This window comes from Geospiza fortis, unplaced genomic scaffold (genome assembly GCF_000277835.1).
Source record: "Geospiza fortis unplaced genomic scaffold, GeoFor_1.0 scaffold452, whole genome shotgun sequence".
Classification (NCBI taxonomy): domain Eukaryota; kingdom Metazoa; phylum Chordata; class Aves; order Passeriformes; family Thraupidae; genus Geospiza; species Geospiza fortis.
In genome coordinates this window covers 345,309-362,665 of record NW_005054369.1, presented here as the reverse complement: position 1 = coordinate 362,665, position 17,357 = coordinate 345,309, and the positions used below count along the sequence as shown (strand labels likewise).

The following is a 17,357-nucleotide window of genomic DNA, read 5'->3' as shown; positions in this document are numbered from 1 at the left end:
CATAACTGAGCTGGGATTCTGTGTTGTTTTCCTTGTATATTTCTGGGGAGTGGGAGGTGCCCCGAGGAACTTAGCGCTGATGCGGTGAGAGAAGTATGCTTAATTGCATCCCAGGATTTGTGTTGGGCTTAGGGTTTTTGCATTTAAAGTGGTTATTGAAATCAGTAATTACCATATTTAAGAATACGTAAGTCATCTATGCATAAGTGGCCATTAGTTACTCAGATTTGCAGTAACCGCAGAATCACAGGATGGTTTGGGTTGGAAAAATCCCATCCAGTGTCGCCCCTGCCATGGCAGGGACACCTTCCACTGTCCCAAGGTGCTCCAAGCCCTGTCCAGCCTGGCCTTGGGCACTGCCAGGGATCCAGGGGCAGCCACACCTTCTCTAGGCACCCTCAGCCAGGGCGTTTCCACCCTCACAGCCACGAATTTCTTCCTATTATCCCATCTAACCCTGCCCTCTGGCAGTGGGAGCCGTTCCCTGTGTCCTGTCCCTCCATCCCTTGTCCCAGTCCCTCTCTGGAGCCCTTTCAGGCCCTGGCCGGGGCTCTGAGCTCTCCCTGGAGCCCTCTCCTCTCCAGGTGAGCACCCCCAGCTCTCCCAGCCTGTCCCAGAGCAGAGGGGCTCCAGGCAGTTCTGCAGAGTTTGTTATATTGTACAGCCAAACCACGGTCAGTCAAGTGTGCTGCTGTGTTGTTTATTTCAGGTATGTGGGCACATTCGATGACAGTTCAAGATTACCAGGATCTCATAGACAGAGGATGGCGAAGGTACATTGAAAAAGAAAATACAAAGCCATGTTGTCAGTTGATACAACAGTTAGAATCTACATTTAAATTTAGAATCCACATTTAAATTTAGATCTATAAATATACTTTTATATCCATGAGTAATTGAACTATTTGTCCAGTGCTCTGTTTTACCTATTGTAACATGACTTTCAAACAGGGAAATACTCAGTGATTTTAGAAGGATAATACAGTCAGCAAAGAACTGAAGAACGCGCTCTTTGATATTTCATCATGAAATGTTTTGATGTGATTTTTATAAAAAAGCTTCTTCATTTATTTTGTAGTATAAACAACAACAAAAAACCATCAATGCATATTTATTTTACTCTTTTCAGAAGTGGAAAATATGTCTACAAACCTATCATGAATCAAACATGTTGTCCTCAATACACAATAAGGTAAGAAACTCAAAGTACGCTTTTGTAAGGGATTTGACCACATCAAATATGTTCCACCATTTGTGTTTGCTGCTTGAAATACATCATACTTGAGAAGTTGATCTACTTTTAATGATACTTTGAACAGTAAATATATGCTCTTGGGTTTGTGCATAGGGACATGAGCAGCTCTGGGATATTTTCCTGTAAGGAAATAACTTTGTCTGTAACCCACAAACACTGCTTTAGCAGCCCAAATAAGAGAGGCTTACATTTGTATTTTAGTAATTCTGGAGATACACATAAAAAACATGGCATAAGGATTGATATTATTCAGTAGAAGACAATGTAATTTCATTATCTCAAAAGTGTTGATAAAACCTTTGACCACTCAATACAGGGAAACTTAAGAAATAAATAGAGATTACAATGTAATTTTTGTAAGTGGTTCCTTAACCTTTTTTTTTCCTGAAACAGTCTTTCACAGAAGAAATGTTCTTTTTTAGGTGCCGAGCTTTGCATTTTCAGGCCTCCAAGTCCCACAAGAAGGTTCTGAAGAAAATGTTGAAATTTATTTCCAAAGGAGATGTTTCAAAAGTAACGAGCGAAGGTAAGAAACACCGAGTGTTTGAAAACCAATACTGATGTGTGGAAGGAGGATTTAAATACCTGCTTGAGTGGTCAGATGGCAAATGGGCTTTGAATTCTGTGTGTAGACCCCTGGCTGGGCTGTGTCTTGAGCACTTCAGTAGCCCAGAAGCCAAATTGTTCAGGAGGCTGGGGTTATTGAAGAAAATATTTCCTTACTTTTTCCATAGACCACCTTCTTTTCCTGGGCATGTCCTCACTTTCTAGCTGGGTGCTGCAGAGAATTAGATGCTGTTTTTACTTCTGTCATGAAACTGGTAATCTGGAGAGGACTAACTAGAGCAGCTGGTGGCAGAGAAAAGGAAGAGCAAACAAAGAGGGTTTTTCCAGTCACCCTCCATTTATCCAGCACCAAACTCAGCAATTCTTTGTGGTGGTGAAACTTGTATTGGTTCTGAATCATTATAATCTGCCTCTTTTGTATGTGTGGTATGCTAGGTTTGCCTGTTGTTATTTGTTTGAAGTTCTGGCTTGAAATATTTGACTGTCCAGTTTTAGTGGAGGAAATAAAACTGTTCTCATAAATGAATTGATGTTCGTAGTTGGGGATCATAAAGGAAACTCTGTGTTCAGACTGTTGCAATACTGTGGGAAAACACTTGTAAAATGGGAAACTAAAGTTAATTTAGTATTAATTTTAGTTGTGGAAAGTGTGAGCTGTGTTTGTACAGAGAGAAATTCACTCATGCAGCTTTTAATTCTTGACAGAAGAGCCGATGGATTCCCATATAGAGGATGTGGCCACGTGTGATTTTCCATACAAAAGCGAGTCTCAGGTCAGTCAGTCTGACTTGACTCCCTTGGCTGTGGATCAGGCTGAGAGGGTGGAGAATGAAGATAAGGACTCAGGAGAAACAAAAGAAGAGGGCAATGTGCAGAAGGTGGAATCAGATTCTGTTCAGGTCTGTGCAGACAAAGACACCCCAGTCCCTGCAGAAGCATCACATTCAGCTAAAGCTGTTCATGCACCACCCAAGCCAGGTAATTTCTGGCAGTAACTGGAGTATGCTCTCATCATTTCGCATCTTCTTGAAATCCCTGCTTTTTATCTTGCTTAGTAAATTAATAATTGTTTTGTTTTATTTCCTGTGCTCCTCCCAGTTTATGGAATTACATTGTAAAAATTGAGAGGTGCTGCGTGTTATTTGTAATATTGTAATTTATATTTTGTTACATGAAAAAGTTATATTTATCTTCTTTTCCTCACCTTAAGTAAGACTGAATCTCTAAGATCTGAAACTAAAGAGGGGAGATTTAGATTAGAAATTTTTTATGATGAGGTTGGGGGTGCCCAGAGCAGCTGGGGCTGCCCCATCCCTGAAGTGTCCAAGGCCAGGCTGGATGGGGTTTGGAGCAGCCTGGGACAGTGGAAAGTGTCCTTTTAAAAGTCTCTTCCAGCCCAAACCCTTCTGTGATTCTGCCTTCTCTTAGGACATGGGTGATTTCTGGCAGGAAGATAGTAAAGGGTGGGTGGATTATTGCCAGAATAATTTATTTAAGGTAGAATTGCTGACAGACACTTTGTGGCCCAGAGGCTACAGGTAAGGCAGCCTTGTCTTACAGATCTTGTTTGCAATTTTGTGTCGCCTGTTCTGGCAAATAAAGGGAATTCCCATTATTGTGATTTACTGGTACATGGTAGGGAAAATCCTACTGGAAATTTGTGGCTTTCGAGTTTCTGCCTGTGTTGGGACATCCTAATAATTCCTGGTTTCACTCACCTGTTGCATGTTGTGCCAGTGTTTGGGAGAACAAAGTACTTTTGTCTCTTTCTGTAGCATTGCTGATTTCATGTAAAATAACGTTTTTTCCTTAATAACCACTCATCCCTATTAGATCTGATTTTCACCAGCTTAATAAGCAATTTTTGCATCTAAATAAAAGGAAATTCTTGCTCAGAGATTCAGTAGTGCTGCATAGAAATATTACAGAATTTTAAAAACTGTATTTTATATTTTGATCTTATACAAACCTTTACAACTCTTATATAGTTTATTATTTATATGACTTTTATTGTACAAATTTTCAAAGCTCTCTTGTTTTAAATAATAAATTAAAAACTTCGGCCTATGTAAACTTAGGATTGGAAAGAAATGAAGTGGCTGTTGACAGCAGATGGCAGACTTGGGTAAGGAATAGGAGTGTAGAAACCTGCCAGTGCTTTGGAAAAGGTGAAGTAAGGTCTTCAGTTAGTTTAAGAATAGCTTTGAGTCAAACCTTAAGGACTGGAAATGCAGATAAGTAACATTGTAGTGTATTTTAGAAAAAAAAAGGTTTAATTTTACAGAGCAGAAATATTCATTAGTGTGCTTCTTTCTGGTGTTTTTAAAGATAGAAGTGAATAATAAGTGCATCAGAAGCTTATTTAATTATTTTCTTTTAATGCTAGCTGGTGTCACAGGTCAAATTTAGTTTAAAATTTTCCAGATAGAAAAATGTTTAGTTTTCATCTTGGAAAATGTAGACTTAGTCAGTAATAAGATTGTTTAATTGCATTTTTATTCCTTTATAAACAAAACAGGTCATTGTCCTCTAGGAATAATGGTCTGTTTCTGCACAGTTTCAGATAGAAAAGAAGGTTTGCTTATATCTCTGTAGGCACAGTCACTGCTTGAAGAAGTTTTTCTTGCTAATTTACAGCTTAGAGAAGATCCAAGACATGAAACAGATCCCGATACAGATGAAGTCCTCATTCTTCAAATATATCATGAGAGTTTTAAATAAACTCTTCCTCTGACTTGTTTGCCTGAGGACAGGTCACACAGTGTCTGTAATTCCCTCATGTCTTTGGATCTGTGTTGCTTTATAACTCACAGTTCTTGTATTAGTAAGGAACAAATGGATCAAGATGGGAAACAGTGCATGGGTTTGACTTCTCTTTTTAGCAAATACCACTTCACAAATACAATTCTATAAATGACTGATCTGTTAAAGGTAGAGGTAAACTGCAAAAAATGAATTTATTGATTAAAACAGACAATCTGAAGATACTTTTAAGCAAATATGCAAACTTCTGTGGCCTTTTCCATTACATGACCATAATTGGCAGCATTTCTACAGCCTGCCTATGGATTCCAGGTGAGAAAAAAATAAATGCTTTATTCTGGAGTGTGTGTCTTTATAGGAGTCTGTGCCACACACACACACACACACACACACACACACACACACACACACACACGGGCTTTGAATGCAGAACACCAGTTCTCTCTGATTTTGTGGTTGTATTTCAAGTTTTTAAGCACACCCTTGGCTTTGGGGTGAAATGGTCAAGGTGACTCCAGATTAGTGCTGCAGTAAGAAGCTGTGGAAGAATCACTGCATTAGCATGGCATCAGCTGTTGGTGGTAGTAAATGTGAAAGGCCATGCTGAGTTCAGAGCCCAGGCTGCAGTAAATGGTGATTTTAACCATTTCCAGTGATGTGGTGAAAGCTGTTTGCTGTCAGGTGTTGTGTTTAACTCTTTGCCCGTGCCAGGGAAAGGAGCTGATCTGAGCAACCCCCCATGTCGGAAAGCAAAGGACATCAGGAAAGAGAGAAAACTCCAGAAGCTCCTGCAGAACCAGATGGGCACAGCAGAAGGCTCTAAACTTCAAGGAGATCAAGCTTTCCTCTTGCAAAACTCTAAATCTAAAACAAACCAGCCTAAAAACATTGAAGACTTCGTTTTTGTCCCTCTACCTGATGATGCACAACACAAATTAGAGGTAATCTCTTGTTCACTGTTGTTGGAGGCAGATGAAGGAAAGGTCCAGTTAAGGAGTTTTGGAAAAGCTTAAGTCTGTATTTATGGCTTTATGGAGCAGGTGTGGCTTAAATCTTGAAATATATGTGGTACTGAACGATGTATACTTATATCTAGATATAGATATAGATATAGATAGATATATATATATAGATATGCATCATAGGAGTGTATATATATATGTATATATATGTATTTATATAAATTACACAGCTATGGTGCAGCTGCACTCTTTTTAACCACAGGAGGGTACTCTTGTACTGCAATGTCCTAGCAGTTCAGTTACTAAAATAGCTTGCAAATAAATTTCATACAGAGTGACTTGAAAATGAAAATCTTTGAATTAACCGAGTGTCAAATAATGAGAGAAATTCACTATTTAGGTCTGCAGTATATAAATATTTAAACTACTTAAGCTAATGAAACTTGACAAGGAAGCAGCAACTTCATTAAATTAATCAGATAACAAGGTAGTTGCTCTTTACACGTCATTGGTGTGTGTTGATGTCTTTGAAAGCTGTAAAAATGAGAATAAAAAAGTTTGCTTAATACATTGGTTGCCACTGCATCTATGAGACAGTAATCTGGAAGACTTTTGGATTTTATAACATTTGTTAATCATAAAACCATTTTTCCTGCTATTTTTTCCATAAGCTGGAAAGCTAACTAAATGTTTTCTTGATCATTTTCAATGATGCTACTGGAAATGAAAATATTTGCTGACTAGAAGCCACAAAATTGATTTGTCTCCCTAACTCCTTCACATTTCCTGAGGAGTTCTTTAAGAGAAGAATGATGGCTTTGTCTGAGCATCTTTTTAGAAGATTAGAAGTATTAAAAAACATTTGCTCCTTGTGAAAATAGAACCATTCTGAAAATTGCATAGTTTTTGAAATTAATATGACCTTAAATATTTTTGAACAGGCATGCACTGCTGCCTCTGGGGTAGCATTCTTTTGCTTAGGGAGCAATCATTTTTACTAAGAAGAATGTTTAATTTATAGATTACTTTTTAAAATTATTTTTGTGTGTTTAATGGTGATGGTGTGAGGATTGGTAACTCCTTGTTATGGTTAACTCATAATTGAGTATGGAAACACTGCTTCATCTTCCTTTTTCAATTTTAAAAGTACCTTGATATCGCCTTGGGATTATTGCCATAAAAACATGGGGTTGGGGTGAAAAGCAGAGATTTGAGTCTTCCAAGCCTTTCAAGTATTTTTCAGTGTAGTTTGAGACTATTAGAGAATATTTTAAGTAGCACAGAAAATCTCTTTAAAATTATAATCTGCATACCATTTGTTGACATTATTTCCTGAAAATTGTGTAGATCTTCTCTAAGCATTTTAGTTAATTTGCAGTTTGAAAATCTTTTGTGTTATTCAGTGTCAATTTAAAAACCTTCAGTAGCATAAATTGAGCTGGAGAATTAGAAGACTCTTGGCTAATAGTAATTAATTTGTGATGGCCCTTGTGCAGGAGGGTGGAATTTCTCTCTGTTGTGATGTTTATTTTATGTATAAATGTATAGTCATTGCATGATATTTTAATAATAAATGTGTTTAACTTCTTCTGAAGGTGAGGGTGGTGAGATCATCTCCACCAAGTTCACAGTTCAAAGCCACATTTCAGGAGTCTTACCAGGTCTATAAACGTTACCAGATGGTCATTCATAAGGACCCACCTGATAAACCAACCATAAATCAGGTCAGAAGGCCAAATTTAATTTTATGCAAAACTTCCCCTCCATTTCATGTGTCCTGTTTCTAGGAGAAACAAATGTGGATTTTATATCCATTGTATATTCAGGAGCTTGTAAAATATGTGTCCAATAAAATCAACATCCTGAAAGTGCAGACTCTTGATACCTCTCTGTGAGTGCCACAAATATTTGGTTTTAGGTGCAGGCAGAAAAGTTATGGATGCTGTTGTTGGGTAAGAAATGGAGAGGGTGAGGCTCTTGGAGATAGAGATGGGCCTTAAAAATACAAATCCCATAAGAACTAAATCCAGCTGGACACTCAGCCTGGTAACTGTTCTCCTTGGCTTTGGTTTGAGTGTTTCCACAAGAAGGATATAATGATCAGGGCCAACATGTGAGCAAAAGTTTGTCACACACACAAATTGTTGGTTTACGGTTCACCAGAGTGAAATAATTCTCTTCAGTTTCAGTTTAAGCCTTTAAAAAGTAACCTGTCACTCCATCTGAATTTATACTTTATTGCTGCTTCCTGCAGTGAATAGGTGGAGTGTAAGACTGAACTGTCAGATGTGTTACATCTCTATTCTAGAAGGAAAAAAATATATCATGAGTTTGGAGAAACAGTCTATGTAGCAAGAACAAGTAATTGTTGAACCAGGGCAATCAAGGAGTGATGTGCCATTAAAAATAAAACATTTTAAGAATTCCTTGAGACTGTGCAATAAAACTAAAATTTGTAGTTGATTCTTAGATATCAGTAAAAATAGGGAGTTGTCTTATTATTTTTGAGGTAGAAAACTGACTTCAGAGGCTTTGAAGTGCTTAGGAGGAGATCTTTCACTAGCCTGACCTTCAGAAGCAGATGATCTGATGACATGCACTCAAAACAGAATGCTTCTATTTCCCTTGCTCTGAAGGTGAGGTTAGTACCTGTCTCCTTTGAGGACCCCCAGTTCAAATCATCCTTCAACCAATCTGCCACTTTATTTGCCAAGTATCAGATGTCTGTACACAAGGACACACCTTCTGACTGTGGGGAGAACGAGGTACAGTTCACTGCATGCACCTTTCTGCCAACAGCTTCTTCATATGCACACCTAGATGCTGGGAAATGCTAATCTAAATATGAAATCATTGAAATTGCCATTCCTGAGGTTTTTTGATGGCAAAATCATCTTCTGCTTTAAAGTTCTTTGGTACCTTTTTTATGTTTCTCCCTGATTTTTTGTGTTCTTGCTTATTTAACAACTGAAGGTTTTGAAAATGTGAGTTTTATTCCCATTCCATTGCTAAGCACACTGCTCAACTGGAACTCACCTTCACAGTAGCAATAGTGCAAAAGTATCTCACCAGCTGATCATCTGAAGCTTAATGAGAATATTTTGCATATGGATAAACCCTGCTCTTAAAAGGGTGTTTACAGAGGATAATCCTAATCTAATAAATGAAAAATAATTAAAAATGCATATGGGGTTCTGAACAAGCAGCAGTTCTCCATTTCTCTGGCAGGTGGCACAACCTCCTCATTGGCAGAATTAATGAAAATGCTACCTCAGATCTCTCACTTCTCTCTACTGCAGATGTGCAGCTTTATTATTGGTCAGCTAGTCAGGATTTTCTGTTCCTGAGAGTGAACTATCTGCAGAAGTGAAACCTTGTAAACTGGGGCTGCTTTCCAGGTAGAATTGTAAAACCACATCATAATTTTTGGCTTTAGTTCAAGAGTGTAAGGAGAGCTCAGTTTTTATTTTTTAGCAAGATGTCTGTAATGCTACTCTGGAAAGCCATAAAATCCATTTCACTTTGTTTAGTAAAATAATAGGTCTCATAACAGTAAGTAGTAGTCTCTACCCTTTTTATAATTGCTGGCCTAAGTGGGTTTAATTATAAAAATGTAGAAATTGGAGGCATGCCAAGAGAGACTGAGCTGTTTACTAGATTTGTACCCAGCATTACCTGGGCAGATTAGAGACTTGATTTTTCTGCCATGATGGAAGCATTTCAGCCTGGAAAGATGTGTTAGGGACAGTCAGGTTTCCAGCACCTGAAGGTGTAAAGGCTGTCCTGGGAATTGCTGTTGGAAGGAGATGGATTTCTGTTCACTGCTAATAGTGTAACAGATTTTTATGCTCTTTTTCCTTATTACCTGCCATAGGGGTTCCCTACTTTATCTTTATCTTCTCCCTTTGGCCTCATGTTTATGCAGGTTTAGATAATTCCAGGGGAAACATAAAAACCTTCTCTGAAGCATCTACTGAATGTAAAAACTTGGTCTGATGCTGATGGGTTTGAATTTAGGTTCTTTTTCAGCCTTGGTAAATCATATTTAGTGTTCATGAGACTGCCTGGCCAAGAAGGTTTTTTTATTCACAGTTAGGAACTAACACTCTCCCTTCAATCAACATTTTGTATTTGATCTCTGCAGGAAGTAAACTGAAGCATGTTTTACACAAAAATGTGTTTTCATGTAGTTTAGAATCCTTTTTTTTTTTTAATAATGAATTTGTGTGGGAAAAGAGTTATCTGAGTCACTTCTAAGGTACCAAGTAGGGTAAAACTGATCCAAGTTATTGAGAGGAAGGGTAAAAAATGCTGCTTGTAAGACCTCAAAACTTTTTCTTCTTCCTCTTTTTCAGACTTTTTAATATATCCTTCAGACATTATGGAACCAAGGAGTTTTTTAAGCAAAGGGAATAAAATTCTCTCCTATACACAGGACCTTTTATCAGGATAGTAAGAAGTCTGCTTTGTGCTTTAAACTGGCAAATATCCAGGATTTTTCACTTTTAATTTGTGCAAAATACTCTGTGAGGTTGTTGGGGTTTTTTTAAGGGAGAGTCCTGCACACTTTTGTGTTTGGAAAGTTTCTAGTTTAGGGATAGTCTTTAGTTTTATATTAACACTTCATATTTAGAAACTTGCCTATATTTAAATTCAGAATCATACAAAGATTGTTATGGGACATATTAACAACTTCTTTTGGGAATATATTCTTAGATTGTTGGCATTACAATACACTCTCTGTTTCTAGGCTAGTTTAATATTAACCTTATTATATTAAAAAGCAATTCTGAGAATCAATTTAGAATTTTGGTAGTTATTTGAGAATAACACTAATGGGAAAAACTATAAAAATGTTCACAAATAGTAACAAAAGATATGTGAACAATGAAGCTGATTATTGCTCAGTGAGTGTGGAGAAGGCCTTTTTGCACCTCAGTAATGTAAATTCAGCTTTCCATCAGGAGTTTATGTCAGAAGGGAGAGCAGAGGATTTTCAGGGCAGGGAATTGTGGAGTTGAACTTGTGGGCACTCTCGGGTTAATGCCAGTTTGAGCCCAGTGATAATTGGTGTTTTGGTGCCCTTCAGGATGCTGAGTCTCTTTAAATTTTGGCTTTTCCTCCTTTCCTTCTGTTTCCCTGCTGAAGACTGCACAGCACCAATTACAGTGTGGTTATTAAAATAATTGGAGATTTTGCTGGGGACAATCCTGCAGCACATTTTGGTGATGCAGTACTGATTCCTGAGTGAGGCTGTGACTTCTGTTTGTTCTGATAAAAAGCAAGGTGGAAACTTAGGAAATCAGCTTTTCCCAAGTTCCAGACTTGTGATGAAACTTTGCTTTCTATGGAAGCATCACCACAATCTTCTGTTCCTCTTTCACTGGCAAGGAGAAGATTGGGTAAGGTAGAAATATCTCTCTGCCAAATAGGTTAATATTCTAGGAACAGTTTAAAGTATTCCCTTGCTCCTGGAATTAAAACCAATTTAGCTTGCAAGAGAAAAAAAAATTCAAATTGGTTTTTATCTTGGCATAAAAGCCACAACTATTTTCTGCATAGTCTTTTAAAATATTCATTATGCCATTTTTTTTTTCTTAGTTGGTCTGGTAGAAGTTTAATTTACCCTGGAAATCCTCTCACCCCTCTCAAGAACTTTTGATCACTTACTGCAGGAATTCAACTTCAAAACCGACCTGGTTGTGTCTGTGCTTTGGAGTGGAGTCAATTCCTGATGTTACACAAACTTGTTAGCACTGAAGAATGTTTATGTCAGCATGTTTGTATTGTATGGAATTGGTGTCCTGAGGAAAAACATAGCAGGCAATTTTCATACTGAAGGTTTCTTTATAGTAGTTGCTCTTGAATAGGGCTGAGGAAAAATTGATTTTTCAGTTTTCCTCTGTGGGAGCACAAAACTTTATTCAGCTACTGTGTAAATGCATGAGCATCCACTGTTTGAGGGATATATTTATTTTTATTATAGTTGTTGGAGAAAATGAGATGAATTAGGGGGAGCCTGAACAGATTGTGAAGTTCAAATATAAATAGCAATGAATGAGTTCAGATAACATCATGGAAATTAGGAATATAGGTGTTTCCCTGCCTATTGGAAAAGTTTATCTAAGGCTGCTCTTGAATAAGTTCCTGAGTTGCTCATTTTTGGAACTATTGAAACAATCTGGATTAGTGTTTGTCCCATTCTTTGCATTTCTTCTGACTCTTTATGAAAATGCTTTAGGTGTCTCTTTATCTCAGGTTCAAAATGATGGTCCCATTCCCAGTATAACAGAGCTGTCTTTTTCTTTTTTTATTTTCAATGGCTTTGTTTTGTTTTGTTGTTTTCTTGTTTGTTGGGGTGTTTTTAAAGCAGTGGAAGATGCAGTCATGTTTAGCATGAGGAGCTGTGTCTGTAACATACAAAACCCCCACAAATGTAATCAATTGCAAGGATTTATTTGTTTGGGTTATTTCCTGGCTTAATGGTCGTTATATTTATTTTGTGAAATGGGTCAAGCTATAAGGAAAAGAAATTGAAATCATGAAAGCTTGGAAAAACTGAGAAATGGAGACCTCTAATGAGCAGAGAGATGAGAGTAGGTTGAGCATCCTTATATTAAAATAACCTTGCTACCCTGTGACATCAGTGAAAGATAAGCTGGAGAATAAATTATAGAACTGATCAGCATATCAAGAGTAAAATAATTATGCAAAAAAATCATGTGGATTAGGGTTTGTTCACGTTTTTTTCATTTTTCATAAGAAAAACAGTAAATGGTAATACAGCTTTGTTGTAATAATTCATGCACAGAGAAATAGATAAATATGGATTTGGAGTCTATTTTTAAAATTGAGAAACTTTTAATAGTCTTTGGTTATATTTCTGGAAGAAAATGTGTAGATTAATATATGGAAGGATGATCTGAGAATAAGAAGAATGGACTTGTGTCTTGTATAATCCCAAGATTTGTCTCTTTGGATGATCCAATTCCACTGGATTTATGGAAGCTGTGTAATGGCTTGTCTGTGCTTTGCTACGAGCAGGCCTTATCTGCAAATGTTTTAACTCTTGCTCAGCACCAAAAATCCCTGTTTCTGGGTAGAAAATGCAGGGAGGGCCTTGCAGAATAGAAATCACCTGGAAGATGCTGTGATCCAGCTCTACTCCAGCTTCAGGATGATTTATAAAGTACCTGGAGATAGGTATTTCAGAGCATTTAGATCATTTCAGATAGATATTTCAGCACATTTTGCCACCTGAATCTCTTGTGTTTTAAATGAAGAGATGTGATAAATGAAATTATAGGTGGAGATCTGGATCAAAGAATTTACATGAAACAAATACATTTAGCCTTTTTATGCCAAGGAGGAAATTTTTGATCCCAATGAAATAATCAATGGCTAATTTGGATAGAACAGGGCGTGTCTTTAGCAGTTTTTAATGAAGTATCATCTCATCAGAGGCATCACATTTCTGACATCAAGTCTTTTTGCAGCAGTCTTTGTCTTTAGGAAACCCAGCTGAAGTGTAACTGAAACAAGCTTATGTGGCAGCTACACAAGCTAGAAAACATTTCCATAAAAGATCATAAAAATTCTACAGTAGTTTCCAGAGAGAGCAAGAGTGAACAGTTTATTGCTATTGCTCCTGAAGCAAACATTTTATTTAACTTTTCACGAGGGTTTCATAATGACAAACTTGTAGAAAAACAGTATCTGTCTGTTCCCTCTGTGAAAGTAGCTGGACTCTCTCTTTGCTTTGTGCTTAGCTAAATATTTGTCTTGGAAGAAAAGAATTTCAGGACACACAAAAGATACACTGTTTGAAAAGGTGCAAAAAATTACTGAAATACGTAGAGTGGGGTTTTTCTTTCACCCTCCCCCTTTATTTTTTTTTTTCTAATTGCTTCCCAGGAATCCACTTGAACCAATAGAAAAAAACTGAGTGAGCAGGCTGAGAAATGCCAAGGAGCACGTTCTGATCAGCTCCAAACTGGTATCAGCAGCCAGTTGCAAAATTTTAGGTCTCCCTAACCTAGTTTCCTCTCTTACATTCCGGTGAGAGAATGCTTAAAAATCAATAGCCTTTGTGGTTATTTTTAGCCTTCTGTACATTTTTATTCAGCTCCTGGAAGCCATGGCAGAACATCTCACTGCAGTGAACTTGGATTTCACATCCTGGTAGCTCTGACTTTAGGACTTTGAATGAGTATTTCTATATCAGCCCAATGTCTTCTTTTCATTTGTGGCCCTTGTGACTGCAGTGCTGTGGATTCATGGAATTTATCATGAAATAGAAAAGCAAAAGAATTTAGGCATCCAGACAATTAACTTGTCCACAGTCTAATAATTTCAGTTCAGATTCTTTTTGTATCTCAGTTTATATTCTTGATTTTGCCACTGCGTTTTCTAGGTAAATCCATATAAAATTAAATAATCGTCACTGTAATACTGATAAACCTCCAGTATACTGAGAGGAAATTTCTTCTGAGCAAGAAAGCCACAGTGACTTTTGTCACTCCATAAAGGAATTGAAATTGTAACTGAAATGTACAATATTTCATTAGTCCCATCCTTGCACTGAAAACTACACTTAAGACTACATTTAAGTCCCTCTTGCCTTTGTAAACTTTAAATCCTTCTTCCTAGTTTTGAAGGCTCTTTCTTCACCTTTAGGTCTGTGAATATCTCTGAAACTCTATTGTTTCTGCACGTCTGTATTTTTGTTGAATGTTGTATTTTTGTTTAGCAGTTGTTGAAAATACTAAATAGAGTCAGCACTGGGATAAGTCTTTGATTCCTCTGCTGAACTCTAATTTATTGTCTGGTTCAAGGGTAGTTTGCACTGTCTTTTCCTGTAAAAATGCTACATTTGGTCCCATTTTCATGATTTCTACAGAAAGTTTAAAAATTTACTTCATTTTTCATCTCGATTTCAATGTATTTTCCTAGCTAGTTTGTTTTTATTGTTTGGTTTGTTGTTTTCTTTTCTGTGGGAGAGGATTGCTAGCAGCTGCTCCTCACCTTACTGAAACACTGACTTATTTTTTACCTTTTCACTGCACAACTTTATGGTAAGGCTGATTCTGATCTGTTTTGGGTAAGGAAGATTATTTCAATTAAAATATGGCAGCATGGAAGTGATGCACTGGATTTGCAGGTTTTATGACTTGCCATCTTTATTTTTTAGTTTCTTATGAGCCTTGCACCTCTGTAAAAACCAAGCAAAAAAACCCCATGTGACCAAAATCCTTGGTTTATTTTAATCCTGTTCAGAAATTGGATTTTAAAAAACAAAAAGAAGGAAGGCCCAAATCCCATATCCATTGCTTATCCTTCTGTATCCCAAAAAAAGGGGCAGGTACTTAGCTTTCCTTGGCAGTGAATTGCAAATATGAGCAAACCCTTAATACTGTCAAAGGGGGGATGATAAATGAATGCTTTTTGTGGAATATCTCAGATAATTGTGCAGCTCCTGCTGCTGGCACCTGGAAGGTTTCTGAGAAGGACGTGGTGTCCTCCTGTGACATCAGGACCTTCCCCTGCAGAAATCCCGAGCTGCCCGGTGAAACCCATTCCAGTTTAGCTCCTGAATCTCTTCCCCCGTGTAAAAGGGAGCAGGTGTTAACACTCTGCTTTATGGCCTCTTTTTAAAGCTGTGCACGTGCTCTTACTCCAGCAAGAAGCTTTGGGTTGAACCCAACCTGCTTTTTATTTTTCTGCCTTTTTTTCTCCCTTTGATTTAATTCTCAGTGATGTGTTTCTTCTTAGTTTTAATAATTATGTTTAAACTTACTCCCTGTTGTTGAGTTGATTCCTTCTGGCAACTGTAATTAGCTTGCACCAAAGTAAAAATGATGTGGATTTCTTATATGTTATAAAGCTTTTAAAAGTTTATGTAAATCAGTTGGAAATTAAAATTAGAAAAGCATGGCTTTGTGAAAGGAATTTGAATTGTGTTTGTGTGACATATTGAGTTATTTTACACACAATATCAGCTTTTGGCTGTATTTCTTTCATGGTTTATTGAATAATTTTTAATTGTTTTCGTAATAATCTTGCAGTGTTAGATGAGTTTGTTAATTTAAAAGCTGAATCTAATGTTTTCTTTTTTACATTAATGCATAGATTAGTTTAAGAAAATTGTCTAACCTCTGAACATCACCATGTGTCATCAGGTGAAACAATTTATAACAAGACTTGCTTTTTTTTCCTTAAGATTGTGATACAAATTCAGGTGCAGTTAAGAATTTTTTTTCTAGTAGCTATAAGAGCAGAAGTTATTAAACTTCAAAAGTTCCCCTTCACCCTCAGAGCCAAGGGACTGGGCAGCAGGGCCTGGAGAATTGATAAAACTATTTGAAAAGTGTCATGGCTCAGATTTCTCACCATAGGGTTTAGTTTGCGCTCTACAGCTAAAGTTACAGATTAAGAACTATTGGGGGTCTTCTGACATGAAAATTAATTACACATGGTTTATTTTTCCTGAAACCTGCACTTTGTAAAACCACTGGCTGTATGGATGGATGCGCTCATAGTGCAAGAATTTGTAATTTTCTGTATTTTTACTTCAGGAAAATAATAATTCAAAATTTTAATTTTTTTTTCTTTAAATATTATTAGTGTTTTTTTTAAGAATCCACCAAACCAAAATAATTCCAAAATAATTTAATTAAGGTACCACAGTAATTTGTTCTTCCAGACTCTGAGTAATTTAGAGTGATAGTGACTAGATCTGAAATGGTAAATGATAGGAAATGTACAATCCTCTGCCTTCACCATCACAGTATAGAAATTCAGTGTTCTTCCATAATTTCTGTGTCCAAAGGTTTCCCATCAATCCATAGATCAGCAGGACAAGATCAGCAAGATGAGGCAGCAATAATCTCAGAACTTAAAGGAATTCTTGACAAAAAAATCTTGACAACTGTCAGGTTTTTGTAGGTGTCCATATGTATTCTTTTTATCTAACTTTTAATTTAAAAATTCCTTTTTACTATTACTCTGCAGTGTGGGAACTGCTGACTTATTAAATCACCCAGCCATTACAAGAGGGGGGATTAAACTGTGTATTAAAGTAGTTATTTAACAAGGGAATGTTTGGGGTTAAATACATACCAGAACTCTGCAACGTCTCTAATGTGGACTCCACCAACAAGGAAGTGTTTGTATCAAATAAGTAAATGATAGTAAATGAATAAGTATTGTATTTTATTACTCTTAGAATCTTGGACAAGCTCCAGATCATTAAAAGATTGCCTTTTTGGGTAATTATCAGCAGCACATCATTTTGTGTTGAGGCAAAAATCCAGGTTTGAAATGCTTGCACTTTCAGGAGGTTGATTTTCTTTCTTTTCTTTGCCCTTCCTTTTCTTTAAAATTAAAATGAGCTTTTAATTTTGAAAGTAAATTAATTAATTTCCATTAAGAGGTATGAGGGCCCCATGCTTTGGTGATAGGGGAGGTATCAATGGAACAGTGGGAAAAGACTCCCTGTTGCAATGAGTCCCAAAGGAGGTTAATGTGTAATTTAAAATAAAGGACACAGAAACAGACCTGTATTACAGGGGGATCATTTTCTCACATCACATTTTTAAAAACCATCTCCTGTTTTATAGAAAATAAAGTACTTTGCATAGTTAATTATTATATCTGGTTGTACTTCTAAACAGAATGTGAGAGTTGAAGGGTTTAAATGAAATTTCCATAAACAAAGTCTGATGATGCTTTTCAAATATATGTATTTGAAGGAGTATATTTAAATATTAATGTATCCTAATGCATTGGTGATGGTTTTCTTTCTTTTTCTG

General features: G+C 36.8%; 1 protein-coding gene across 2 annotated transcripts in view; it reads left to right on the top strand.

Annotated features, from left to right (window-relative positions):
• Positions 1 to 577: 577 nt before the first annotated feature.
• The window catches only part of ATE1 (arginyltransferase 1), a 67,520-nt gene continuing 50,740 nt past the window's right edge, over positions 578 to 17,357 (top strand). The window contains exons 1-6 of one of the 2 annotated variants that reach the window (XM_014308434.2): positions 578 to 773; positions 1,130 to 1,192; positions 1,678 to 1,781; positions 2,528 to 2,800; positions 5,297 to 5,526; positions 7,143 to 7,271. In XM_014308434.2, coding sequence (XP_014163909.1) covers positions 712 to 773; positions 1,130 to 1,192; positions 1,678 to 1,781; positions 2,528 to 2,800; positions 5,297 to 5,526; positions 7,143 to 7,271 — 861 coding nt within the window. In that variant the 5' untranslated portion in view covers positions 578 to 711. Of the gene's footprint in view, positions 774 to 1,129; positions 1,193 to 1,677; positions 1,782 to 2,527; positions 2,801 to 5,296; positions 5,527 to 7,142; positions 7,272 to 8,183; positions 8,313 to 17,357 lie in introns of both variants that reach the window. The other variant, XM_031059879.1, reaches the window with a different exon arrangement.